General features: G+C 35.7%; 1 protein-coding gene across 2 annotated transcripts in view; it reads left to right on the forward strand.

The window, feature by feature from the left end:
* Positions 1–27,310, forward strand: part of LEPR (leptin receptor) — an 83,543-nt gene that overhangs the window by 10,309 nt on the left and 45,924 nt on the right. For both annotated transcript variants that reach the window (XM_063105114.1, XM_063105115.1), the window contains exons 4-6: positions 16,015–16,223; positions 20,036–20,181; positions 22,185–22,329. In XM_063105114.1, coding sequence (XP_062961184.1) covers positions 16,015–16,223; positions 20,036–20,181; positions 22,185–22,329 — 500 coding nt within the window. The remainder of the gene's footprint in view (positions 1–16,014; positions 16,224–20,035; positions 20,182–22,184; positions 22,330–27,310) is intronic.

Below are 27,310 nucleotides of genomic sequence, written 5' to 3' on the forward strand. Positions count from 1 at the left end.
AAACATAATTGATTACTTGTTTGTGGGGTACAATTGAACATCAATACTTACACATATACCTTTCTATACATGCTTGAATTTCCCTACAACTTCTCTATAACTTCGTGATTTCACCTAATAAGATGTAACTACACTTTGAACAAAAGGAGACATGCTTAACCTGTCCTCCAAATATGATGATGCTATGTCACGATTGTCATTGTATCAATTTCTGTACAAATTTCCAGTATTGATCTCTGGGCAATATTAATTGCTCCTCACATGCAGTCACAGTTCCACCTGAATGAATAGTCTAGAAGCTAAAACTAAATTATAAAGTTAACACTTCCAAGAGTAGTTAAATAAAATAATAAGGAAAGGAGGAAATTGAGAATAAATTAGTTCATATATGCAAATATATTATGTGCATGCAAAGTTCTATAAGCATACTGTAAGGAAGAAAATATGCATAGCTGCTACTGCCCTCAGTTTTGTATTGATTACCAGGCCATGTCTAATATTTGTAAGTTATGTTAGATCACTGGACTAATTTTTAAAGTCACTCACTTGGAGTAGCCCAGAAAAATGAGAAAATAATGATAAATTAGGAAGATTTTCAAATTGCTTTTATGATGAATTTAACAGATTCTTTTGGCCTGCTTTTATTTTGAACCCAGTTTTCTAAAAATATTAGTACAGTAAAACCTGCCAGAATTTCATGCAATATGAGAAACATTCTTTTTTTTTTTTTTTTGCCACATTATACCTCTTTATGATTTGGTTAATATGTTCATTTTACCAATTATCATATAGTATTTCTACCTTTAATTCTTTTTTTTGTGTGCCTTGTTAGGCAATATATCTCCAAATACTTTAAATAAGACTTGAGATCAGGAGGAAGAACTGGCCAATTTAACAAGTGAGACCTCCACGGAAGAGAAAATCCATTATGGTGGCTACTGTAGAAAAGTCTTTAATCAAGTCACCTTTTCTGGACATTGGAGAATTCACAAGAGAAATCTTTCAAATGTTTCCATCTGTAAAAAAGTGTATTTTTTAAGGAATAAAACCTAGTGTTTATAAGGGATTTAAAATCCTATAAATATGTCCCTTAAGGGAAAGCATTGTTTGAGCTCAGATATTAATGTTTGTCAGAGAATTTGCAGGACAGATACCCTAGAAATGTTATATTTTGAAACTACTTTAGACATTTCGTCTTAGACCTAGGAAGGATATCCTCTTCTTCCTTCCTACTGTGTATACCTGGCACTGAACTGAGAGTAGGGAACAGAGTTCGATGACATAGACTCATCCCTTGTCCCCCTGGAGCTAGTGGTCTGTTATAAAAACAGAAAACTTAACAGCAAAGTCTGAAAATGCTGTGATGTAATAAACACAGGGACTTGTGGAAACATACACGAGGAATATCCAGCCTAAATTAGGACAAGGCAGAGTAGAATGAGCCAGAAAGAGTGAAGAACATTTGCAAAGGCCCAGAGCCACATATAGCACATATGAGGACTTGAAAAGTTGAGTGTGGTTGGGTTGGGAGGCTGGGAATGAAGAGAAATCAGGGTGCAGGAATAAGCAAAGATCAGATTATGAACAGCCCTCCTAGTTATGTTAAGGAGTTTGGACTTTTGTAACTACTAACACCTGGTTTACTTTGTCTCTTCACCATTACCCCTGTCAGCATTCTTGGTGGTTTCAACATCCATGTGGGTGATCTTTAACTTCCCGAGTGCCTTACTTCCAATATTCTAGTATTTTTCACCCCACCTACTTCACCCATTCTCATGGACACACTCGAACTTTGTCATCAATGATAAGCACGCTCTTTCTATAATCTCAATTTCGAGAATCTCACTCTTTTTTTTTCTTTTAAAAATGTTTTTTAAAGCATAGCTTTTTGTTTTATTTTTAAATTTTATATCTTTATTTATTTATTTTTTTTAAGTTTTATTTTGTCGATATACATTGTGGCTGATTATTGCTCCCCATCAGCAAAACCTCCCCCCACCAACAATGTCCTTTCTGTTTGCTTGTCGTATCAACTTCAAGTAGTTGTGGTTGTTATATCTTCTCCCCCCACCCCCGGTTTTTGTGTGTGTGTGTGTGTGTGTGTGAATTTATATATTAATTTTTAGCTCTCACCAATAAGTGAGAACATGTGGTATTTCTCTTTCTGTGCCTGACTTGTTTCATCATCAAGTCGAAGGTATACCTGTTCCCCAATGTTCATCGCAGCACTCTTTACAATAGCCAAGAGTTGGAACCAGCCCAAATGTCCATCATCAGATGAGTGGATATGGAAAATGTGGTACATCTACACAATGGAATACTACTCAGCTATTAAAACGAATGAAATGCTGCCATTTGCAACAACATGGATGGACCTTGAGAGAATTATATTAAGAGAATCTCACTCTTGGACCATCTCTCCCAGCACCCTTCAGATTCGTTTAGTCCTTTATTCTCAAATCCATGGTTCTTGGCTCCACCTTCTGGACTCTTGGTTCTGGCCTGAGTCACCTCCCTGATTCAGGAAAGGTAGCACATATCTGCAGCTGAGTGGTTTCCTCAGCCTGCTTTGTGTCAGCACAATTTTGGGGTGTCCAATGGCTTTTTTTACATTTTGTACTTCTTCAGTCTTTATGTTAGCAGTTTATATTAGCCATGTTTCTGCTAATATAATTCTCTCACAAAACTGCACAGGCCATCTGTGAATCTTACTAGGGTTCACTCCAGTAAATAAAAGCCCACAAATCTCTTTGAGCAGAGGTGTTCTCTACTTCTCTTCAATCTTTGCTCAGAAGCCATTTCTTAATTTTAGTAGTGTTTGCTATCTGGAGAGGCTGGGTATTTCAAAACTATCAAGTCTTGGTGCCTTTTGTTTAACAGGGCTTTCTTCAGTATGTATCTCTCCTCTTACACTAAGAAGAAACCAAAATACAACTTCAACACTTGCTTGGAAATCTCCTTAAATACATCACCCAGTTCAGTAGGCACAGTCTATGCCTTTTACATAACTATGGATGATAGTGTTACTAAGCTTTCAGCTACTACACAAGAAATTTGTAATTTCTTCAGTTTCCAAGAATATGTTCCTCACTTCCTTTTGTGTCCAAGGATGCTGGCAGTGTCCTTGAAGTCCAGATTTCTACTAACAGTCTGTTCAGGCAATTTAGGCTTTCTCTACCATGCCTCTCCAAATCCTCCTAGCCTCTATCTGTTGCCTTGTTCCAAAGCCACTCCTCCATTTTTAGGTATTTGTTATGGCTATCTGCATTAGTGATCTATCATCATATAATAAATTACCTCAAAAATTAATGGCTCAAAACAGCAATCATTTATTATCTCACAGTTTCTGAGGGCCAGCAATCCAGGTGCAGCTTAGTCGGAGGCATCTGCTTCAAGGTCTCTCATGAGGCTGCAGTGAAGGTGTCAGCCACCCGGACTGCAGTCACTTCCAGGTTTGACTTCAGGAGGATCTGTTTCTGAGCTCACTCTGTGGGCTTTCAGGTTCCTCATGGGCTGTTGGACTGAAGGCCTCAGTTCTTCCCTGGTTGTTGCTGGAGGCCTCCTTCAGTTCCTTGTCACGCGGATCTCTCCGTAGGGCTGCTTACAGCATTGCAGCTGGCCTCCTTGAGTCTGAGCCAGAGAGACTTACTGATGTTCTTGCTTTTTATTTTTACTGAGAAAACAGAAGCAGGTAGAGATTACCCAATGATTGTTTTTCTCACCCAGATCTACCAGGCTGCTCATGTCAGTGCTGGTGCAATTTCCTTTTCTCTCTCTTTTTTTTTTGTGAATGAATTCTCTGTTTTCCAGTCTAAGGTGAACCTTTTCTCATGTGTTCTGAATCCCATCTCCTGTCACCTACTCCAGGACTTTATTCCTGCCATTATCCCCTCTCAGCTGATCAGCATGCCATTTCAAAAATAAATTTCCTCGCTTGAACATTTCCATCAAGTAACCACCCCCATTTCACTACTCCTTTTAAAGAAGACAACTTTGTGAGTACATTATATCTTCAAAAGTTAGTACAAAAAGTCAACAAAAGTGACTCTGCCAAGAGGGAATAAAAGGGCCTGGGATTATTTTCTTGTCAGAAATGACTAAAAAACTGGATAAAATGTGGGAAATAGCTATTTCCACACATTGAACAAAGGCAGACCAGAATTGTGATTCCAGAGAGAAACAAAGCATGTCCTGCCATTAATCAGGCTTTTTGGAATGCCTGCAATTTCCAGAACATGGCACAGGACTGGGGAACTCAAGCAGAGCCCAGCAACCTTGCTGAATTGAGGAAACAGAGACAGGTATTCAGAGAGTGTAAGTGGCTCAAATTCATGAGGCAGAGTACATTAAAGCGAGGACGTACATAGAAATTTGCAGTGGAGTCGTTTTGACTCTGGCTGAATACTAATCTGTTCATGGTAATGGGTAAGAAAAACTTCTAGAAAGAGAGCAGTTATTAGGGAGCTGTAATCTAAACAATTCATAAAAGTCATACAGGACAAGGAATTATTCAAGTTCCCACAAACCAGATTAGAGAGACCTTGTTGTCCAACACTTGGACAACACTCTTTAAAGCAAAATAATACAATGCAATACTTAAAAAAATAATATGCACAACATCTGGTGTCCAGTAAAAACAAAACAAAACAAAACAAAACAAACCTAGATATACGAAGAAATAGGAAAAACGTGACCTTTAACCAAGAGATAAAGAAAAACTAGTCAACAGCAACGGACCCAGAAATGTCAGATATGATAGAATTGGCAAAGACAGTATCACTAATATGTGCTACACGCTCAAGAATATAAAGGAAAATGTGAAAAGAATGAGAGGAATTGAAGATATAAAAAAGAACCAAGTGACATTTTAGAGACAAAAAATGTGCTGTTTGTAAACAAAAGTGCTAAATGTTAATTGAGACATTTTAGTAATAGCGTTATTCAATCAAGAAACATTTAGTATGTGCAGGCCACAGTGCTAGGCTTAGTGAGGGACGTACTTTCCATCCACTTTTCTTCCTTCCTTCCTCCCTTCCTCTCTCCCATCTTTCCTTCATTCCTTGCTTGCTTCCTTCACATCAGCATGGGCTCATGGATTCTTATTTTATTTTATGGGCTATAGCCCATAAGTTACTAACTGCTGTGGATTGGATGTCCCCCCTAAACTCACTGAAACTTAATCCCCACTATGACAGTCTTAAGAGGGTGGGAAATCCTATTACTGTAATTGAAAGATGGGGCCTTTAAGAGATGGTTAGATTGTGAGGACTGTGTCCTCATGAATGGATTGATCCATTCATGGAGTAGTGGGTATGGTTCTGATGGCTTTAAAAGGAGAGCAACTGAGAAGCTCTCTCTTCTCAGTTCTCCTATCTTCTCAGTTCAGCATATCACATGGTGAGAATGCTCAGCCATTCTCACCATGCGATACCCTGCATCACTGTAGAGTCACCAGCCGCAAACAGGGCACTCCTGAGAGTGCCTTGTTTGAAACAGTAAGCAATAAATATTGTTTCTTTACAAATTTCCCAGTTTCAGGTATTTTCTTGTAAACAAAAGAAACGGACTGTAGTGGATTTAATTATGTTCCCCCAAAACTCACTAAAGCTTGAATTGTGTCCCCAGGTTTTATGTATTAGAAACTTAGCTCCCACTGTGACTGCTAAGAAGGTGGGAAATCCTTTATGGTAATTGAAAGGTGGAGCCTTGAAGAAGTGATTGGATCGTGGGACGGTGCAGTAGTGAATGGATTAATAATGGTGGTCAGGGGCACGGTTCTGAGGGCTTTAAAGGAAGAGGAGAATCTGTCTCCCTGTCTCTGCCTTCTCTGCTGCTCTTTCTGCTTCCGCCATCTTGCAGTGTAAGATCCCTGGGTCACTGTCGCTACCACCAGATGGACTTTGAACTTCTTAGCCTCAGAAACTGTAAGCAATAAATCTCATTTTCTTTATAAATCACCCAGTTTCAGGTATTTTGTTAGAAGCAATAGGAATGGACTAAAACACGAACTAAAACACTATCATTATTTATTTTATTACTCAAATTGTCACATATTTGGCCAGTGGGAGCCTATTCAAGATGGCTCCTGTGTCCTTTTCATGTGTCGCATCATTTTTTTTGAAGACTTTATTACTTTATAGCACTGTAAAATGTTCTGGGTTGATCTTACACTTTCCCTGATATGACACTGGAATCAACCATTTCTCCAAGGTATCTTTAATTGGAGAATGCTATGAAGGTACTTCAAAGTTCATGGAAAAATAGAATAAAAGATAATATGACTCTTCATGAACTTTTTAAAGTACCCTCATATTTACAAATCAGCATCTGGAGGCTAGTTGCTCATTGTTGCTGGTGTGTCACTGTTTCTAGTCCTCTCATTGTAAAGAGCTAGTTATATGTATGTGCTTGTGCAATATACACACAATGCATGTATATAATATACACAAATCTGCATTTCTATATATCTCTCTGTCCATATATTAAAAGCATTTGTTCATACTAGTATATGTCATTCTAGTTCAAGACCACAGGGTCCATTCTAGTCCTTCTTTCCTTTTCCATTCTTCAGCAGTGACAAACCTGTCTTCCCTTTCCCGCAATGTATTTCCTATTTGTTCAGTCCTAAAATATACATAAGGTACTTTGAAATTGCTAACCTATACCACTGTGAAAAACGAAAATAAATATTCCTACTAGAGTACAATATTGTGTACACTCATTTTGTCCTTAAGGTTACATGGTCAAAATACTGTGTTCCAAAGTTAGTTAGAATAGGTCTTCCCCCTCCCTCCTTGTGGTTATATTATTAACCTGATAGACATTAAGGTCCGTTTGTTTCTGTTTGCATTCCTCTTTTTTTCCCTTTTTCTTCCCTCCTCTCATCTTTGTTGATTTTCCATTTGTTTGTTAATATCTTACATCTGAAGAGTACTTGTATTTTACAAAATGCTTTTTCAGCTTGCCTTCTTGGTAATATTTATCTAGGTTAGCAGTTCTCATCTGGCCCTATTCAATAAATCTGGAGTAAAGCTAGATTGTTTGCATATATTAAAAACACAGAACCCTTAGCCCCAGACCTACTGAGTTCCTCATGGAGTGTCTAGGACTCTATTTTTAATAAGTACTCCAGGTTATTCTTATGATGTGAATAGTTTGGGCCACTAACCTGGTCTTTAAATTATTTGGGATTGGCAAGGTAAATTTTTTGAGTAACTTTTATTGCTATTGTTTTTGGTTTTTGTTTCTTTTTTTCTTCTTTTCTGGGTAACATTTTAATAGATTACCCATTCAAGATTTAAATGTGACTTGAATAAATGATTTACAAAGCTAGTACTAAATTTTTTAATTCTTTGTCATTGGCTTGTCCTTTATGTTTCGTTGTCAGTTTACATTATAATCAGGAACTTGGGTGGCACTGATTTGATGTTATTCCTATAATAATTTAGCATATATTTTTGCTAAGAGAAATTTTATTATATTCTTAGAGAAATTTTCTGGAAAGAAAAATTGGACCAAAGCTCAGAGGACAGAATATGCCTTCTATAAACTATGTATGGCTACAGCTGTTTTGAATGTTTCTCCCCTCCAAAGCTCATTTTGGAACTTAATCCCCGATATGGTATTTGAAAGGTGGGGCCTTTAAGAGGGGATTGGATTTTGAGGAGTATACTCATGGGATTAATGGGTTAGTGATAAATGGGTTATCACAGGAGTGTGACTTGCGGCTTTATAATGAGAGCAAATGAGCATGTTAACAGGCACTCTTGCACAGCCCTCACTATGATAACCTGAATTGCCATAGGACTCTCTAGAGAGTCCCCACCAAGAAGAAGGCCTTCAACAGATGTTCCCCCAGGACCTTGGACTTTCCCCAGCCTCCAAAACTGTAAGAAACAAGTTTTGTTTCTTTATAAATTACCCAGTTTCAGGTATTCTGTTATATGTAATAGAAAACTGACTAATACAACTACCAAAAATGAAATTTCAGTACTAAACACTTATGTCTATAACTTTTGAATAGGAAAATTGCCCAAAAGGTAAAATTTGGTAATATTTAATGTAATATCTCAATTTTTGTGTCCTTTGCCCATCAACTACCCACCAGTAGGGAGTCCAAAATGTTTTTGGCCTATATGGGGGGTGTGGGGTCTGGGGAATGGGGGTTGGGCAGTGTCAGATACTTTTTCTTAAAGGACTAGATAGTAACTATTTTGGGCTTTGCAGACCATGTTGTCCTTGTCACAACTATTCAAGTCTACCCTTGTAGTGTAAAAGGAGCCAGAGTTAATATGTAAATGAATTAGTGAGAGTATGTTTATGGACACGGAAATTTGAATTTCATGTAATTTCCATGTATTACAAAACATTCTTCCTCTTTTTTTTTTTAACCACTTGAAAATGTAAGAAATCATTCTACACTCATAGGCTGTACAGAAATAAAAATGGCAAAAGGCTGGATTTGGCCTGTGGGCTGTAGTTTGCTTACCTCTAACTTAGAACATTTGGGAATTAGTTTTAGATTGATTCTAATAGTTTCATGATGGGGCTTTCTGTTGGAGTGGTTTGGGAAATTTCTGAGAGGAGCTGCTTTTTTTAAAAAAACAAATTATAAATTATTGTACAGTTGGCCCTCTGTGTCCATGTGTTTCACATCCTCAGATTCAACCAACTGTGGATTGAAAGTATTCAGGAAAAAAAACCCAATAAAAAATAATACAAATAAAAAATAATACAGTATAACAACTATTTACATAGCATTTACATTGTATGAGGTTTTATAAGTAATCGAGAGATGATTTAGAGTATATGGGAGGATATGCATAGGTAATATGCAAATAATGTACCACTTTTTATCAAGGACTTGAGCATCTGTGGGTTTTGGTATCTGTGGGGGTTCTGGAATTAATTCCCTGTGGATACCAAGGGATGACTGTAATATATACTTTATATAGTATAGATACTATATAATATATAGTCATTATTAAAGATATATATTCTCTATATATGATTTTTGTGTGTATATTAAAATTATTAACAAAATGAAAATGAGACTAAGTAAACAGAAAACACAAGAGGGAAGTGATAGAGAAACCATAGAGTTAATCTGATTGGTAATCATCCCCTTCCTACAAATATCCACTGTGTTTAGAAAGGGACGGCATTGGCAGGGCCATCCAAAGTAAGACGGTGTGATTTTGACTGTCCTTTTTGTCTTAAAAAAGACAATTATGACTAGAATTTTTTTATCCTTTTAAGAATATCAGTAGCAAATATAGGTCTTATTTTGTGTTCAGTTCTATTTTTGCTTTAACATTTGGAAATCCTTCAGTCAAAGCATAATACCTTGCAAGCATGTTCCTGCTGTAAAATACCATAATTCATCCAATTTGTTCACACCCTGTTTGCGAAAGCTTTTATTTTTAATATTTGAAAAAACACATAACAGGCCTGGCTTAATATTTTTAAAATTTGCATTTCATTGGCTTTGTTTGAAGATTTAGGTAAAATTTAAAGTGCTATGTCATTTCAACTGCTACTCAAAACAATATTTTATTGGCATGTAGCACTTTAAAATTTGCAAAATACTACTATGTAATTATTGGCTTTGATATTCATTAACAACCTTGTGAAAATAGGTGGGCAGGCATTTTTCTGTTTTATTGATTAAGGAAACTAGGTTCACAAATATGAACTTACTTGCCTATGATCTTTATGGTCAATAAGCAAACAAAAGTACTTGATTTCAGGTCTAGGTGTTAATTTAGTGTGCTTTTTATAATCTTATTGTCCCTTTTATTGCGCCCAGTAGACTTCTCACATTAAAGCACTATAAATGTTTCCTGACTAAAGTTTTAGTACTAAAGTAATAATAAAGTCTATCCCATGAAACTTAGGAACCTATCATACTTCAAAACATTTAGTACAGGTGGAGTGTGCACAGAAAGATTAGGCTCCATTTTTTTCATGTTGTGTTTATATCTCAATGCTCATGTATATGCTAGTTAGTACAGTTTCTAAAGCAACACTTTCTCCACACTGAATTTTTAATTATTATATTTATCATTATGGTGTTTTTCCTCCAAAAGTATTGTAGGATTTCTGAAGGCGGTGAACATGCCCAAATATTAATACTCTCCCCCTATCCCCAAGTTTTAAAAAAGGCATAGAGTGGTTTGGATATAAAGCAGCACACATTTGTGGACAGAATGGGTAGCTCAGGTGAGATGGGGAGTATGAAGCACTGTTATTCCCCCACTATTCTCACTCTAAAATCATCTCATTTACACCAAGGCTCCCTAAGGGACCAGGCAGATTACAAAAAAAAAAAAAAAAAAAAAAAAATTCTAATAACTCAGAAATAACAACTTTCTGTATCTTGATTGCATGCTATTATTCTTTATGCCCTGAGTTAGATAACCCTACCAGCTCATTACAATTATTTTTTAAGGGGAATCTACTCATTTGAAGATTTACAGTGACAGGCAAAATATTGCTTACAAAAATTTTCTTAGATTTTCTGTCTTTCTGTAAACAGCTTTATTGAGATATAATCAATATACAATAAACTGTAGATACTTAAAGTATAAATTTGATGTTTTGATATATGAAAACACTCATAAAACCATCACTATGATAAAGAAAGCGAATATATCATCAATCACAAAATTTCTTCCTGCCTTTTTTATAATCCCACCCTCTTGCTCCTACCTGTGGCACTTCCTACTATCCCCTTAACCCCCTGGCCCTAGGGAACGACTGATCTGATTTCTGTCACCACAGATTACTTTGCATTTTCTAGAGTTTTATATAAATGCAATCACACAGTACTTTATCATGCTTTCACATGGCATGATTATTTTGAGATTCATTAATATTGAGTATGTTAGTATTAGTTCCTTTTCAGTGCTGAGTAGCATTCCATTATATGGATGTACAAGAGTTTGTTTACTCATTCACCTGTTGATTGACATTTCAATTGCTTATAGTGATTGGCTATTACAAATTAAGCTGCTTCAAGTGTCTGAATTGACATGCTTTCATCTCTCTTGAATGGATACCTGGGAGTGGAATGGGTAGATCATACGGTAGGCGTGTGTTTAACAACTTAAGAAACTGACAAACTGTTTTTCGAAGTTGTATCATTTTACATTCCCACCAGCAATCTATTAGAGTTCCAGTTTCTGCACATCCTTGTTAATACTTGATATGGTTAGTCTTTTTAATTCTAATACATGGGTAGTGATATCTCATTGATGTTTTGCATTCTTGAATGACTAATGACGCTGAACACTCTTTTGATGTGCTTATTTGCCATTCTCATAATTTCTATGGAGAAGTGACTTGAAAACTTTGCCTATTTTTTTTTAACCAGGTTGTTTTATTATTATTATTGAGTTTTGAGTGTTGTTTATATATTATGGATACAAATTCTTTATCAGATAGATTATTGGCAAATAATATATTCTCTCAGTCTGTGGTTTGTCTTTTTATCTTTCATTGTGCTTTTTGAAGAATAGCAGTTTTAAATTCTGATAAAGTCCACTTTATCAATTTGTTCTTTATGGATTGTGCTTTTGGTGTTGTATCCAAGAAATTTTTAATCCAAGGTCACATAAAATTTTTCCCATGTTTTTCTCTGGACGTTTCATAATTTTAGCTTTTGCATTTAGGTTTATGGTCCATTTGGAATTAATTTTTGTATCTGATGTGACATATGGGTTGAAATTCTTTTTCTTTTGCATGTAGATATCCTGTTGTTCCAGCACAATTTATTAAAAAGATTATCCCTTTTCTACAGAATTGCTTTTGTGCCTTTGTAGAAAATCAGTTGTCCATATAAGTGTTAGTCTATTTCTGGACTCTATTCTGTTCCATTTTTCTCTTTTTTTCTATTTTTACACTAATACCTCATTGGCTTGATTATTGTGGCTTTATAATGTCTTGAAGTCAGGTATTGTTATTCCTCAAAATATGTTTTTCATTTTAGAAGTTGTTTTGCTATTCTAGTTCCTTTGCATTTCCATATGATTTTTTTTCCCATATGAATTTTAGATTCATTTTGTCAATTTGTATAAAATAGCCTGCTGGGATTTTGATTGGCATTGAATTGAATTTATAGATAAATTTAAGAAGAGTTAATGCCAATTCACAAATTGTTTTTTGCTTAATTAAACTCTGTTAAATTTTAAAAAAATGTAAGAGTTGACATATTAACAATGTTAATTTCTGTTAACAATGTTTTGCAGTTTTCAGTGTATAGAACCTAAATATCTTTTGTCAAACATATTCCTAAGTATTTCTGTTTTTGATGTTATTGTAAATGATATTTTAAAATAATTTCAATTTAATCAGTTAGCAAATATGAATTCGATGGCATAAAATTGTTTGCAATATCCCTTTATCCTTTTAATATCTGTAGGTTATGTACTACTATCACCTCTTTCGTTTTTTTTTATTGAATCATAATTGATTATACATATTTTTGGGATTCAGTGTTGACATATGTTGATCAAATCAATATTACTAGTTATGTATATTGTTACAAATTGTACTTATTCTTTATGCCCCTTGTCCAATCTCTCCCTATCCCTCTCTCCCTCCCCCCTCCCACCACTGATAACCCTAGATTTCTTCTCTCCCTCTGAAAGAGTAATGGTTATTCTGTTGATTTGTTGCGTAGATGATCTGTCTAATGCTGAAAAGTGTGTTCAGGTCCCCCAATATTATCACAGAGCAGATGCTTCTTCTGTCACTCTGGAATGGGCTTTGTGGAGAGAGACATCCTGTTCTTTTCTTTGGTCTCTGCTGGTGACTCTACTTGTGTCAATGCGCTCCAGTGGCTGACAGACCATCTTCGTGGTGGTTGTGATGTCTAGCCACTTTTGCAGCAGACGTGGTTACTGTGGTGGCTGTGGTGGGCCACCCACATGGAGGTGATGTTTTTGTCATGCTCCTTGGCACTGGTGGTGTGCCTGGTTGTGGGTGGGGGGTCTGGTCCCCAGCTCCAAGCCCTGGGTCCCTGGTGGGACCTGAGGTGCTGGTGGTGTGCATGGTTGTGGGTGGGTGTTCCTGTCTCTGGCTCCATACCTCAGGTCCCCTGGCAGGCCCTAGGCACTGGTGGTGTGCATGGGCTGGAACTAATTTTTGTCCTTTGCTTACTTCTATAATGGGGGAACTTCCTGTGGAAACCAGTACTTGAGCTCTGTGGTTGAGCTAAATTGCTGCTTTGCTGTTGTTTCCCTAGGGAAAGCTTTTTGTGCAGCTCAGATTTTAATGGTTGACCTTATAGGTATTTCTGGCTCTCCAGAGCCTGAGTGCACCTGGCTTGTGTAGAAACTCTGATCTGGGCCTGAGTCTTTTCATCAAACTGCACCCCATGCAATTCTGCATTCCTGACCAGTCTCCTCTGAGTGGTCCTGAGCTGTTTGGGGGCAGATCAGCTGTCCTTGCTGTGTCCCATTGTTCTCTCAGTGGGCCGGTCTCCCCAACTGCCCATGCTCCAAACATTTCCCATGGGATGGGCCCTGCACCGGTCCCTTGCATTGACTCACTGGCCTCTGAATGGCTCCCCTTTTTCAGCTATTCTGGCTCCTCGCTCCTGTGTGGGTCCATGGAAACTCTATTAGTGGTATTGCTGTCCTGGAGGCCACCAAGGCCCTCTTCTCCTCTGCCACCTCCAAGCAACTACTTCCAAAGGGCACAGCTGAGGCTTCTGCCAACTCCTGCTCCGTGTGCTCAGCAGTTCCAGCCTTAAAGCAGCCGTGGCATGAAGCACTCCGAGCAGTTTTTTCTTTCTCTCATAGTGGCTTCTCCCCCTTCATGAACTCTGTAGGTCTTTCCTCCTCTTCCCCTGAGCTCCAGTGGCTCCAGCTTGGCTGTTGTTACATTTTTACAGCTGTAAATTGGTTGATCTGTGTGAGAGAGTGATGCTGGGGACTGTCTATTTTGACATCTTGACATGAACTCCTCTCTCATTTTTTTGTACTAATTTTTGTCATTTCTATAGTTTTTCTTGGTCAGTCTGGTTAAAGTTTCTTCAGTTTTATTGATCTTCTTAACCAGTTTTGGCTTTCTTGATTTTTGTCTAATATTTTTGTTTTCTGTTTCATTATATTTCTATCTGATATTTATTATTTCCTATCTTTTGTTTACTTAGGTTTAATTTTCTGCCCTCTCCACCCCCACCAGTTTCTTTTGGTAGAAGTTGAGGTCATTGCTTTGAAACCTTTCTTCCTTTCTGATATAGGCATTTAGTGTCTATATTTAGTATTATACATTTTTACTGGAATTTTTTACTTTAAGCAATATTCCACATTATTTTATGCTGTGTTTTCATTTTAATTTACTAAAAAATCCTTCTAATATCTTTTTTGATTTCTTCTTTAACCCATAGGTGTACTTAGGAGTGTATTATTAAGTTTCCAAATGTTTAGGGCCTTTTTGGATATTTTTCTGTTATTGATTTCTATTATTAATTCTATTTTTGTGTGACTTGAATCCTTTTAAATTTATTGAGACTGTTTTATGGCCCAGAATATAGTCCACCTTGGTAAATGTCGTGTGTGTTTTTGAAAAGAATATGCATTCTGCTATTGTTGGATGAAGTGTTCTTGAGATGTCTATTAGGTCAAGTTGGTTTATAATGTTGTTCAAATATTTATTTTCACTGATTTCTGTCTATTTTTTATATCAGTTATTAGAAGAAGGGCAATGAAATCTCCATCAATAATTGTGAATTAGTCTATTTCTCCTTGTGGTTATGTTAGTCTTTTGCTTCACATATTTCAAAACTCTGTAATTAGGTGCATAAATGTTTTAGATTGTCATGTCCTGTTGGTGAATTAACCTTTTTTTCATTATGAAATGTTCTTATCTATCCCTGGTAATATTTGTTGCTTTGAAATCTACTTTATCAGATGTGAATATAGCTATTCCAACTTTCTTTAACTAATCTTTCAATCACTCATTTCCTTTTGCTTGTTTGTGTTGCATAGTTAATTTTTTTTTTTTTTTTTTTTTGTGGCTGGCTGATAGGAATCTGAACCCATGACCTTGGTGTTATAAGGCTGTGCTCTAACCAACTGAGATAATTAGCCAGCCGTAACATTGATTTCTTGTACGTAGTTTGTAATTGGGTCTTGCATTTTTATTTCTGCCTTTTCAGTGGGAAGTTTAGACTATTTGAATTTAATGTGATTATTGATATGTTTAGGTTTAAATCTTTTTCTTTTCTCATCCCATTTGTTTTCCCTTTTATCCTCTTTTTATCCCTTCTTTTGGATTTTTTTTTTTTTTATAATTCCACTAAATCTCCTTTGTTGTTTATTAGCTGTGTCTTCTTGTTTTATTATTTTAGTGGTGGTTTTAGTATTTATAATGTGTGACTATGTCTTTAACTTATAGTCTAAGGTGATATAATGCCTCTAAGTATCATATCACTTCATATATAGTGGAAGAACGTTAACAACTGTATACTTACATTTCTATCCTCCCAAGCTTAGTACTAATGTTATACATTTTACTTCTACCTGTGTTATAAACCCCACACTACATGGTTATTATTTTTGCTTTAATGGTCAATAAATTTTTATCATTTTAGTTAAATTTCATTTCTTTGTGTGAAACCAGACTTCCATCTGGTTTCTGGTTATCATTTTCTTTAGCATTTTTTATCCTGCAGGTCTGATGGTGATGATGAATTCTTTAAGATTTGGTACATCTAAAAATCCTTTATTTAATCTTTATTTTGAAAGATATTTCCATTGGGGGTAGGATTTTAGGATTGCAGTTTGTCTTTTCTTTTGTACTTTACTGTTGCTTCAAGGTTGTCTTGCTTATGTTATTTCTGACAATTAACCTGCTGTTATCTTTATCTTTGTTTCTTTGATGTGTCTTTTTTTCCATATGACCTTTTAGCTTGATGTCCTCAATTTGGATTTAGTATCCTACCTTTAAAACCTGTTCAGTACTTTCACATCTATGTTAATATTTAGCTTTTATTTTTTAATATAGGCCTGAAATGTTAGAAGATTCTCCTCTGGTCCCCAAGAAAGGCAGTTTCCAGATTGCTCATTGCAACTGCACTGGTCGTGAGTGTTGTGAATGTCATGTGCCTGTGCCAACTGCCAAACTCAGCTACACTCTTCTTATGTATTTGAAAATCACATCTGGTGGAGTAATTTTTCAGTCACCTCTAATGTCGGTTCAGCCCATAAATGTCGGTAAGTTGTGCATTAAAATGATAATGTATCTAAACATCAGCCATACAAACAGGTTAAAATTGTTTACAAAAGTTTTCACTAGCTTATCTCACTTTGACCAACACCATAGTAATTGTCAATGTAGTATTAGGGTGTCTTAGGAGCAGCTTCTAGAATGATTTAACAGTGGTGTAGATATCTGTGCAATTGTCACTAAAATTCTTTTTAGAAAACAGTTTGATTTCTTTAAATCCTGGATCTGTCTAATGAATACGCATTGTTTGGTTATCACTGTTTCACATCTCTCATAACTATTTCTGAAAATAATTAGTAGCTTGAATGTTCTTGCTTGAATGTTCCTGGGGAATGAGAAAAAGTTCTTGCTTCATAGAGCAGGGCAAACAATAATGGGCAGAGACAAATGATAAAAAGGTAAACGAATAAAATAAGTAATTTTCTCTACAAACCTGATTATAAGAAACCTCAAGTAATAGGTAATGACGCATTTTGTTAGTGCAAAGATCTCTCAAATTTCTTTGGTCCTCTTGAAAATACAATTACAAATGTAAATAATATAGGCAAATGTTAACCTAAAATATTTAATTTATTTAGTTTTGCATACATATGTTAAATTATGTATGTATTATATAAATTTAACAGTGTTACTCTTTTCCATCTCATGAAATGATATATATGCAAACTCTTTATATCCATCTTTGCATCATTGATTTTGATGTCACTGGAGCCACTTTTCTAAGTATCTGACACAATTTTTCAAACAACTCTAATGTCACTTCTAAGTTACTAGAGATATAGCACTTTTCAATCTGTGTATGACTTCATATTTTAACATTAGCACTTTCAAGTAATTTGTCCTCTAGGGAGATATTTGTGATTTCTACAGCATAATTAAAATGTCATCCAAACAATTCAATAGTGAAGTTATATCGTAGAAAAAAATTACAAAATCTTTATTAAGTACCATCTTCTCCTCTCAAAACCATCTACTTGGTGATTTTTAGAAGCATTTGGATCCAGCATTGAATTGAATGGTTTTTTTTTTTAAATAGAGTATTTAAGGGAAAGTGTTATGATAGAAGAATTGATAAGAACATGACATTTTTCTTAATTTTATCTTTATGCAGAGAAATTTTTGGAGAAAAATCTTTCCTTGTATTAGAACATATATGATAGGCAGTATCCAAAAATTGTAAGTGACATGAGAGAAATAAAACAGGTGGTGTGGTGGTGTGATGGAATGTCAGGGGTGGGAACTATTATTTTTGCTGTGGAGGTCAAAGAAGGCCTCTTTTAGGACAAAGCATTTGAGCTGAATGAAGAAGAAATAGCCATGCAAAAATCCAGAGTTAAAGGGGCTCCATCCAGGGAGAGCAACATTCACAAAATCCTGGAGGTGGAATGCACCTGGTAGTTTGAAGAACAAAAGAGAAGGCCCTTGTTCTTGGAGTGAATGAGATATGAGAGTATTAGGAGATGGTGTCAGAATTACCTAGGTCCAGAGCATCTCATAGGCCAGGGTTACAGAGTTTGAATATTATTCTAATTGCAATGGAAACTTTTGAATCTGGAGAGTGATATGATCAGAGAGATATACATGTGTGTTTAAAATTTACTCTGGATTGTAGAGAATGAAACTGATACAGAAGGGGGTGAAGGATGGTTGGAAGAGTGGAAGGAGGCATCCAGATAAGAGGATTCTGGAATAGTCCAGTTGGTTTGGGGTTGTAGCAGTGGAAAAGTAAAGAATTGATTAGAATTGGATCTATTTGGGAGATGGTGCTGACTGGACTTTCTAGTGGATTCGGTTGTAGGGTGTGAGGGACAGAGAGGAATCAAGGATAACCCTTAGATGTGGACTGAGCATCTGGGTGAGTAGTAATACCAGTTACGAAGATAGGGACACCCAGGGAAGATTAGGAGTGTGTGCAGCAATCAAGAGCTCTATTGTGTTTACATTATGTTTATGTATTAGAAACCCAGGAGATGTTGAGCAGTCAGTTGGATATATGAGTCTAAAGTTCAGGGGAGGTATATATTTGGGAGTCGTTAGCATATAGAGATTTATGGGATTGTATGAGGTAGTCAGCAAGAATGAAAGAGTAAAAGAGTGTGGTGTCCTAGAAGCCAAGTGAAAAAAGTATTTCAAGAAGGAGGGAGTGATTAGCTATGTGGTATGCTACTGAGAGGGAGAGTAAAATGAATAGGAAATTTATGTCAGATATGGTAAAGGGCAGTGACCTTGATAAGAGCAGTTTCAATGGGCTGATGAGGAGGAAGATCTGACCAGAGTAGGTTAGCTAGGGCATGCATGGGATGCAAAGTGGAGAGTGAGTGATACCAGTCTTCTGAAGAATGTTAATCTGAAGGAAGAGGCATGTGGGGGTCTATCTGGGATTTGGTATATAGGGGATTCAGGGAAAATTTATTTTTAGATTTCTAATATTAATGCATGTTAGTATGCAAATAGGAAATGTACATTAGTTTGTAATTACATGATTTCACTTCTCTTTGTTGTCTTTGTTTTGTTTTCTTTATTGGTCATGGGAACACAGTAAATTTAACCTATTTTTTCCAGACTTTACTGTTTAGTTCTCCCTGCTTTATGGTAACTAAAATTTGTAATATGTTGCATAAAATAAAGTCTCATTAATTTTGACTATAGAAAAAGAGGAAAATTATGTCCAAATTCCTGAAAATATAGAAACTGAAAAATATTTTATGCCATTTTATTCATTGAAAATAAAATCCAAATCAGTAAATATTTCAATGTAATGATAATTTCTATGTACATGAGTCGTCCTGTTAATTGGATAAAACTTACAAATATAGAGATGTGCAAAGAAGAAAATGCATCATCCAATTTCTATCATTTTGGCAATCTTCCCATTTTAATATATATTTGTATGTATTCTTTTTATTTGTCTACTTTAGCAAATCAGGAATCTAAGTATAAATGTGTGAAAAATTTTTTAAACTTAACAACATTAAACATTTTCAATATTCTTCTGCAATATGATTTTTAATGGCTGTATAGGTTTCCATTATGGTATGAACCATAATTTATTAAAGCAATCTTTTAGTGTAAAATGTTTACATTGTTCCTAGAAATATTTTAAAGGTTTTGTTATATGTTTAAAACCATAGATACACATGTGTAGCCACATGCATGTATACACAAATACATATACATACGTAAACACACAGACATGCATTTGAACTTAGAAATCATTGGCCAGGTTAAATTTCCCATTAAGCAAAGAAACTTTATCCCTTTTTCTGGTGACAAATCAGGGCCTGCTGATGCCGCATTTATTGCTTGGGAATATTCCGGCTGTGGGTTATTTGAGTAGGTGTTGTTTGGATTGATTGTTGTGATTTAAAAATAATAGATATGCTGAATTTTGCATAGTTATATACATTTGTCAAACAGTGTTCTGCAAAATGCTTTTTTCCCTGCTACCCACTGAAACAAGTGGGGTAGGTGGGGTTGTGGGGGAGACTTCAAATAAATTTGAGAAATCTCGGTTAAATAAAATTAAGGCTTTTTACAGCAGAAAAATCATATTTGTCAAAATAATCTCATTTATCACTTGGGGGAAGAAAATGAAGATACATGGATTGCTATAATATGGTACAAGGAATAGTCCCAATATTATAGCTTAATTTTGGTTTTGTGATTAGCCTTTGAATAAAGTCACCTTTTAAGTAGTTGAAAAGAAGGATATGCTGAAAATTCGTTTTGACTTCATTTTATTTAGATGTGATTGTCAGGAAAATTGCTTGACTTAAAAGTATTCTCTTTTTTTCTTAAGTGAAACCTGATCCACCGTTAGGTTTACATATGGAGATCACAGATGATGGTAACTTAAACATTTCTTGGTCCAGACCAACATTGGTACCGTTTCAACTTCAATATCAAGTGAAATATTCAGAAAATTTTACAGGAATTATGAGAGAAGTAAGTATATTTTAGTAAATAAAATGAGAAGTTGAGAAACGAATAAAGACCCCCCCAAGTCCCATTGAAATTACTCTTTATCTACTAAATATGCATGTTACTTCTAGAACAGAATGAATTATAATCCAATATTATATATTGTAGATGATATATTATCTACGATATATAATATTGAATTTTATACACACACACACAGCTACAGGAAGTACAATTACAGAAACTTGAATTCATAATTATAATTTTTTCACCTACAGACCACTGATTTTACATTTCATCTTTATATTTTTTATAGCTCAGTATATTTGTTTACATGCATTTTTGCTATAAAGTGTGTCACATCTTTTTAACATTTATTTAGTAAGTATTTATAGAGCACCTACTAGGTGCCCGGAACTGTTCTATGTGCATCAGTATACACTGGGATAGTATTACAAGATACAGAGAGTTTGGGAGTGCTGGGGGTAGATGGGAGGTTGTAATAATAAGTGGAGGTTGGGGCAGGTCACATTGAGAGGAGACATTTGAGCAAGGATTTAAAGGAGATAGTGTTGTAGATATCTAGGGGACTTGGGTTTTAAACAGAGAGAATAGCAATGCAGAGGTCAGTGGGCTGAGGGGAGTGAGTGAAGGCTGTAAGGTCACTGAGGAAGGAGACGCCAGCCAGGGAAAGGAAGAAAAGATTTTGTTAGCAAGCAGCAAGTGGACCTGCTGGTCTGAGCCAAAAAATGGCGCCAGCACTGAGAGGCAGTTTGGTGTTTTCTTTTATAGGGTTAAGATTAACATCTGGCCCAGCCTAGGAAGATGGTTACAATGGTTCCATTCCAGGTACAGCTTGCTCATGGGAACAGAGACTTAGGGAGACAGAAACCTTAGCCTAAGGAGGGGAACGGTTACAATGTTATACTCTGGGTACAGCTTGCTCAGCCTGCTGGTGGGAACAGAGACTTAAAAGAGATAGAAACTTAGAGGATGGAAACTTAGAGAAACAAAACTGAAGGGTGGGGGCTACTCAAAGTCAGGTTCTCACTTCCAGGGACCTAACAAAGGCGACAGTAGTAGTGGAGGAAGTAAGAGACGGGTGGGGCGGAGAAGGATCTCAGGATTGACCTCTTGGGCCATGTGAATACTTTGCCACTCTGTGAAACTAATTGTAAAATTTAGAGGTAAAAATCAGTCTTTTTAGATCTGGACTAATTTTTTTAAGACTTTGTTTTCACAGAGCAGGATGGGAATCCTCAGTGTCATGTATGGAAAAAGCAGAGTTAAGGCTTCTGTGGGCTTTAGTGTTCTCATCTGTAAATTGGAGATAATAGGATTTTAACTATGGATGATCTGATCTTGTTCCATGCATTCCTGATGCCTTTCATCATTTTTAGTCTATACCTTCCCTCACCCCAACACACATAGCCTTAAGAAGCCAGAGAGTTTAATAGCTTTGAAGTATTCGAAAACTGAATTTATTTGCTAAGCAATTCTTTGCTAGTGGTTGTTTTATGCAGGGTTTGTTCTCAGATATTTTTCCTCTGGTGTGTAAATTATGTTTTGATTTATGCACTGTAGCTTGTCATCAGGCTCAGCTTCTTAAAATTATTCCTATCCTCTTTCTGTGTACCCTTCTCTACGAATGCGTAGTTCTCTGTCCACTTCTGGCACATCATTTTCTACCAGGTGTGTCTTACAGCTGGCAGCAGTGGCTTGAAGGTTCCTACCAACGTTAGCTGCATTTCTCAAAATTCTAAAAGTCATATATTCATCATCATTCAGTTAACAATATTTATTCATTGTCATTATGATTTTTTTTTTCTTGGACTCGTGCTATTAAAAATTTTATTGACTAATATGCAAACATTTGTTATTTGGTTATGGATTTCTGTTTTAATTCCATTGTGGCCAGATAACTACTCTGCAAGATTTTAATTCTTTGAAATTTGTTGAGACTTGCTTATGATCAATTTTGGTAAAGGTTCCACATTGCTCTGATGTTATAAAATACTATTTAACAGGCTGATGAGATTGTCTCATCTACATCCCTGCTAGTAGACAGTGTGCTTCCTGGGTCTTCTTATGAGGTTCAGGTGAGGAGCAAGAGACTGGATGGACCGGGAATCTGGAGCGACTGGAGTAGCCCTCATATCTTTATCACACAAGGTAGGTTTTGTAATAGTAGCTTCTACTGAGAGTGTAATATAGTTCCTGAATTTTTCTTTGGCATATTATAAGTAACTTAAATGTTATGGCTCTGAAAAAAGAGGGAGGGGGGGACACAATATTAACTATTTATTTAAATTTTGAAGAGGCTAATTTGTTAATTAAAATTGTGTCAGAGCTCCTAGGTGTATGTGCTTTCATAGCAATATCTTTTTGAATTACTTTTTCTATTAAAAAATAAAAAGTTAATATAACAGTTTTAAATTAACAAATTCAGAATACCACTTATACTGATAATTTCTTAATTTACATTTTAAAACCAAGTATATTTATTTGACATAAATTTCAAATATTACAATGTATTTTAATATTGTATATCACATAGTAAATGAATTCTTTTCACTCCAGATGTCTGTTTTCTGAGAATTTTCAATGCCAGTTTTTTTTTTTTGTTTCTTTTTTGTGGCTGGTATGGGGATCTGAACCCTTGACCTTGATGTTATAATACCATACTATAACCAACTGAGCTAATAATGTCAATTCTTTATATGTTTAAAGTTATTTTTAACATCAGAAAATCTGCAGTTTATTTACAACTTCCTCATGAAGATGAAGTGAAATGCTTTACATAAAGGTTCAGGAGCCTTGAGTCCTAACCCTGCCACATGCTGTGCTGTGACTATTAAAAGACATTTAATGGTCCTTTGATTGACTGTCTGATCTCTCAAAAGGGGAAGATTTTTCTTGTTCAAACTTTCTTAGGTTGATTATGGATATATGGAGATAGCAAGTACCATGTAAAATACTAAGCAAATATTCAACCCATTTAACTTAACACATTTGTTTATTGATTACTTAATATTTAAAAAGCACTGATTAGTCAAAAAGCAAGTAGCATTAGTGGTTTAAGAACATTGGCTTTGGAATCTGATAGAAGTTTATAGAAGTCCTGGCCTCACCACTTATTTGGAGAGTTTTTTTAACCTTTCTATGCTTCAACTTCCTCATCTGTGAAATAGGGATGTTTTTATACGGGTAAGATGAAAGAATGCACATAGAGTGCTTATCAGAGTGCCTGACCTTTAATAAGCACTCAGTAAATATTAGATACTATTATAGTTTATGAATCCACATCTTGAGTATTCAAAATCTCAAGGTCCAGTGAGGGTGAGAGGTCAATCTGTTGTGTAACTAATTGCTTAGCACAAGTGAGACTGCAAAAAGAGCTAAATGAAGTGCTAAGCAATGGGAGCAATTAATTCTGACTGGGAGAGTCAGGGACCTTGCATGAACAGATTTATAATTATAATTGTAAAAGTATAAGTATAATTTATAAGTATAATTAATGTATAATGTATAATTATACATTAATTTTGCATCTCTGTTCCTCAAATAGTTATGGGTTATCACAATGTGTGTAATATGATGTTGACAGTTTAGCTTTTGGACTTTTTCTTTTTCTAAGGAAGGCTAAATCTTCTGTCTTCAATTATATGTCATTGATTAATAGGTCTTAGTGACCAGATGTGCAATATGTAGAGGTGTCTTATTTTGTTTTCTGTTGCTTATAATACAATACCTGAAACTGTGTAATTTATAAAGAAACAAAGCTTATTCCTTACAGTTTTGGAGACTGGGAAGTCCAAGGACAAGGGGTGCAGCTCATGAGAGCTTTCTTTTTTTTTAAATTTATTTATTTATTTATTTATTTATTTTTTTAAATTTTATTTTGTCGATATACATTGTAGCTGATTATTGCTCCCCATCACCAAAACCTCCCTCCCTTCTCCCTCCCCCCCTCCCCCCCAACAATGTCCTTTCTGTTTGCTTGTTGTATCAACTTCAAATAATTGTGGTTGTTATATCTTCTTCCCCCCCCCCGGTTTGTGTGTGTGTGTGTGTGTATGTGTGTGTGTGAATTTATATATTAATTTTTAGCTCCCTCCAATAAGTGAGAACATGTGGTATTTCTCTTTCTGTGCCTGACTTGTTTCACTTAATATAATTCTCTCAAGGTCCATCCATGTTGTTGCAAATGGCAGTATTTCATTCGTTTTTATAGCTGAGTAGTATTCCATTGTGTAGATGTACCACATTTTCCGTATCCACTCATCTGATGATGGGCATTTGGGCTGGTTCCAACTCTTGGCTATTGTAAAGAGTGCTGCGATGAACATTGGGGAACAGGTATACCTTCGACTTGATGATTTCCATTCCTCTGGGTATAATCCCAACAGTGGGATGGCTGGGTCATATGGTAGATCTATTTGCAATTGTTTAAGGAACCTCCACACCATTTTCCATAGAGGCTGCACCATTTTGCAGTCCCACCAACAATGTATGAGAGTTCCTTTTTCTCCGCAGCCTCGCCAGCATTTATCGTTCATAGTCTTTTGGATTTTAGCCATCCTAACTGGGGTTAGATGGGATCTCAATGTGGTTTTGATTTGCATTTCCCGGATGCTGAGTGATGTTGAGCATTTTTTCATATGTCTGTTGGCCATTTGTATATCTTCCTTAGAGAAATGCCTACTTAGCTCTTTTGCCCATTTTTTAATTCGGTTGCTTGTTTTCTTCTTGTAAAGTTGTTTGAGTTCCTTATATATTCTGGATATTAATCCTTTGTCAGATGTATATTTTGCAAATATTTTCTCCCACTCTGTTGGTTGTCTTTTAACTCTTTTAATTGTTTCTTTTGCTGTGCAGAAGCTTTTTAGTTTGATATAATCCCATTTGTTTATTTTTCCTTTGGTTGCCCGTGCTTTTGGGGTCGTATTCATGAAGTCTGTGCCCAGTCCTATTTCCTGAAGTGTTTCTCCTATGTTTTCTTTAAGAAGTTTTATTGTTTCAGGGTGTATATTTAAATCCTTAATCCATTTTGAGTTGATTTTAGTATACGGTGAGAGGTATGGATCTAGTTTCATTCTCCTGCATATGGATATCCAGTTATCCCAGCACCATTTGCTGAAGAGGCAGTCCCTTCCCCAGTGAATAGGCTTGGTGCCTTTGTCAAAGATCAGATGGCAGTAAGTGTGTGGGTTGATTTCTGGATTCTCTATTCTATTCCATTGGTCAGTGTGTCTGTTTTTATGCCAGTACCATACTGTTTTGGTTATTATAGCTTTGTAGTATAGCTTAAAGTCAGGTAGTGTTATGCCTCCAGCTTTATTTTTTTTGCTGAGCATTGCTTTGGCTATTCGTGGTCTTTTATTGTTCCATATAAATGTCTGAATAGTTTTTTCCATTTCTGAGAAAAATGTCTTTGGAATTTTGATGGGGATTGCATTGAATTTGTATATCACTTTGGGTAGTATGGACATTTTCACTATGTTGATTCTTCCAATCCAAGAGCATGGAATATCTTTCCATCTTCTTGTATCCTCTCTAATTTCTCTCAGCAGTGGTTTGTAGTTCTCATTATAGAGATTTTTCACCTCCTTGGTTAACTCAATTCCTAAGTATTTTATTTTTTTGGTGGCTATTGTAAATGGGCAGGCTTTCTTGATTTCTCCTTCTGCATGTTCACTATTGGAGAAAAGAAATGCTACTGATTTTTGTGTGTTGATTTTGTATCCTGCTACTGTGCTGAAATCATTTATCAATTCCAACAGTTTTTTTGTAGAGGTTTTAGGCTGTTCGATATATAGGATCATGTCATCTGCAAACAGGGACAGTTTGACTTCATCTTTTCCAATCTGGATGCCCTTTATTTCCTTCTCTTCTCTGATTGCTCTGGCTAGTACTTCCAACACTATGTTGAATAGGAGTGGTGAGAGTGGGCATCCTTGTCTAGTGCCTGTTCTTAAAGGAAAAGCTTTCAGCTTTTCCCCATTCAGGATGATATTGGCAGTGGGTTTGGCATATATGGCTTTAATTATGTTGAGATACTTTCCCTCTATACCTAACTTATAGAGGGTCTTTGTCATGAATGAGTGCTGAACTTTATCAAATGCTTTTTCAGCATCTATAGAGATGATCATATGGTCCTTGTGTTTGAGTTTATTAATATGGTGTATCACATTTATTGATTTGCGTATGTTGAACCAACCTTGCATCCCTGGGATGAATCCCACTTGATCGTGACGAATAATTTTTCGTATGTGGTGCTGTATTCTGTTTGCTAGTATTTTAGTGAGGATTTTTGCATCTATATTCATCAAGGATATCGGCCTGTAGTTTTCTTTTTTGGTTATATCTTTACCTGGTTTTGGTATCAGGATGATGTTTGCTTCATAGAATGAGTTTGGGAGATTTGCGTCCGTTTCAATCTTTTGGAATAGTTTGTAAAGAATCGGTGTCAATTCGTCTTTGAATGTTTGGTAAAATTCTGCTGTGAATCCATCTGGTCCTGGGCTTTTCTTTGTTGGGAGCCTTCTGATAACAGCTTCAATCTCCTTTATTGTTATTGGTCTGTTCAAATTTTCTACGTCTTCACGGTTCAGTTTTGGGAGCTTGTGTGTGTCCAGAAATTTATCCATTTCCTCCAGATTTTCAAATTTGTTGGCGAATAGTTTATAGTAGTCTCGAATGATTCCTTGTATTTCAGATGAATCAGTTGTAATATCGCCTTTTTCATTTCTAATTTTTGTTATTTGAGTCTTCTCTCTTCTTTTTTTTGTTAGCCATGCTAATGGTTTGTCAATTTTATTTATCTTTTCAAAAAACCAACTTTTTGATTCGTTGATCTTTTGAATTGTTTTTTGGTTTTCAATTTCATTCAGTTCTGCTCTGATCTTAATGATTTCTTTCCGTCTGCTAACTTTAGGATTGGATTGTTCTTGTTTTTCTAGTTCTTTAAGGTGAAGTGTTAGGTTGTTCACTTGCCATCTTTCCATTCTTCTGAAGTGAGCATTTAATGCAATAAATTTTCCCCTCAATACTGCTTTTGCAGTATCCCACAGGTTTTGGTATGATGTATCATTGTTTTCATTAGTTTCAATAAACTTTTTGATTTCCTGCTTGATTTCTTCTTGGACCCATA

Source organism: Cynocephalus volans, chromosome 8 (genome assembly GCF_027409185.1).
Source record: "Cynocephalus volans isolate mCynVol1 chromosome 8, mCynVol1.pri, whole genome shotgun sequence".
Taxonomy (NCBI): Eukaryota; Metazoa; Chordata; class Mammalia; order Dermoptera; family Cynocephalidae; genus Cynocephalus; species Cynocephalus volans.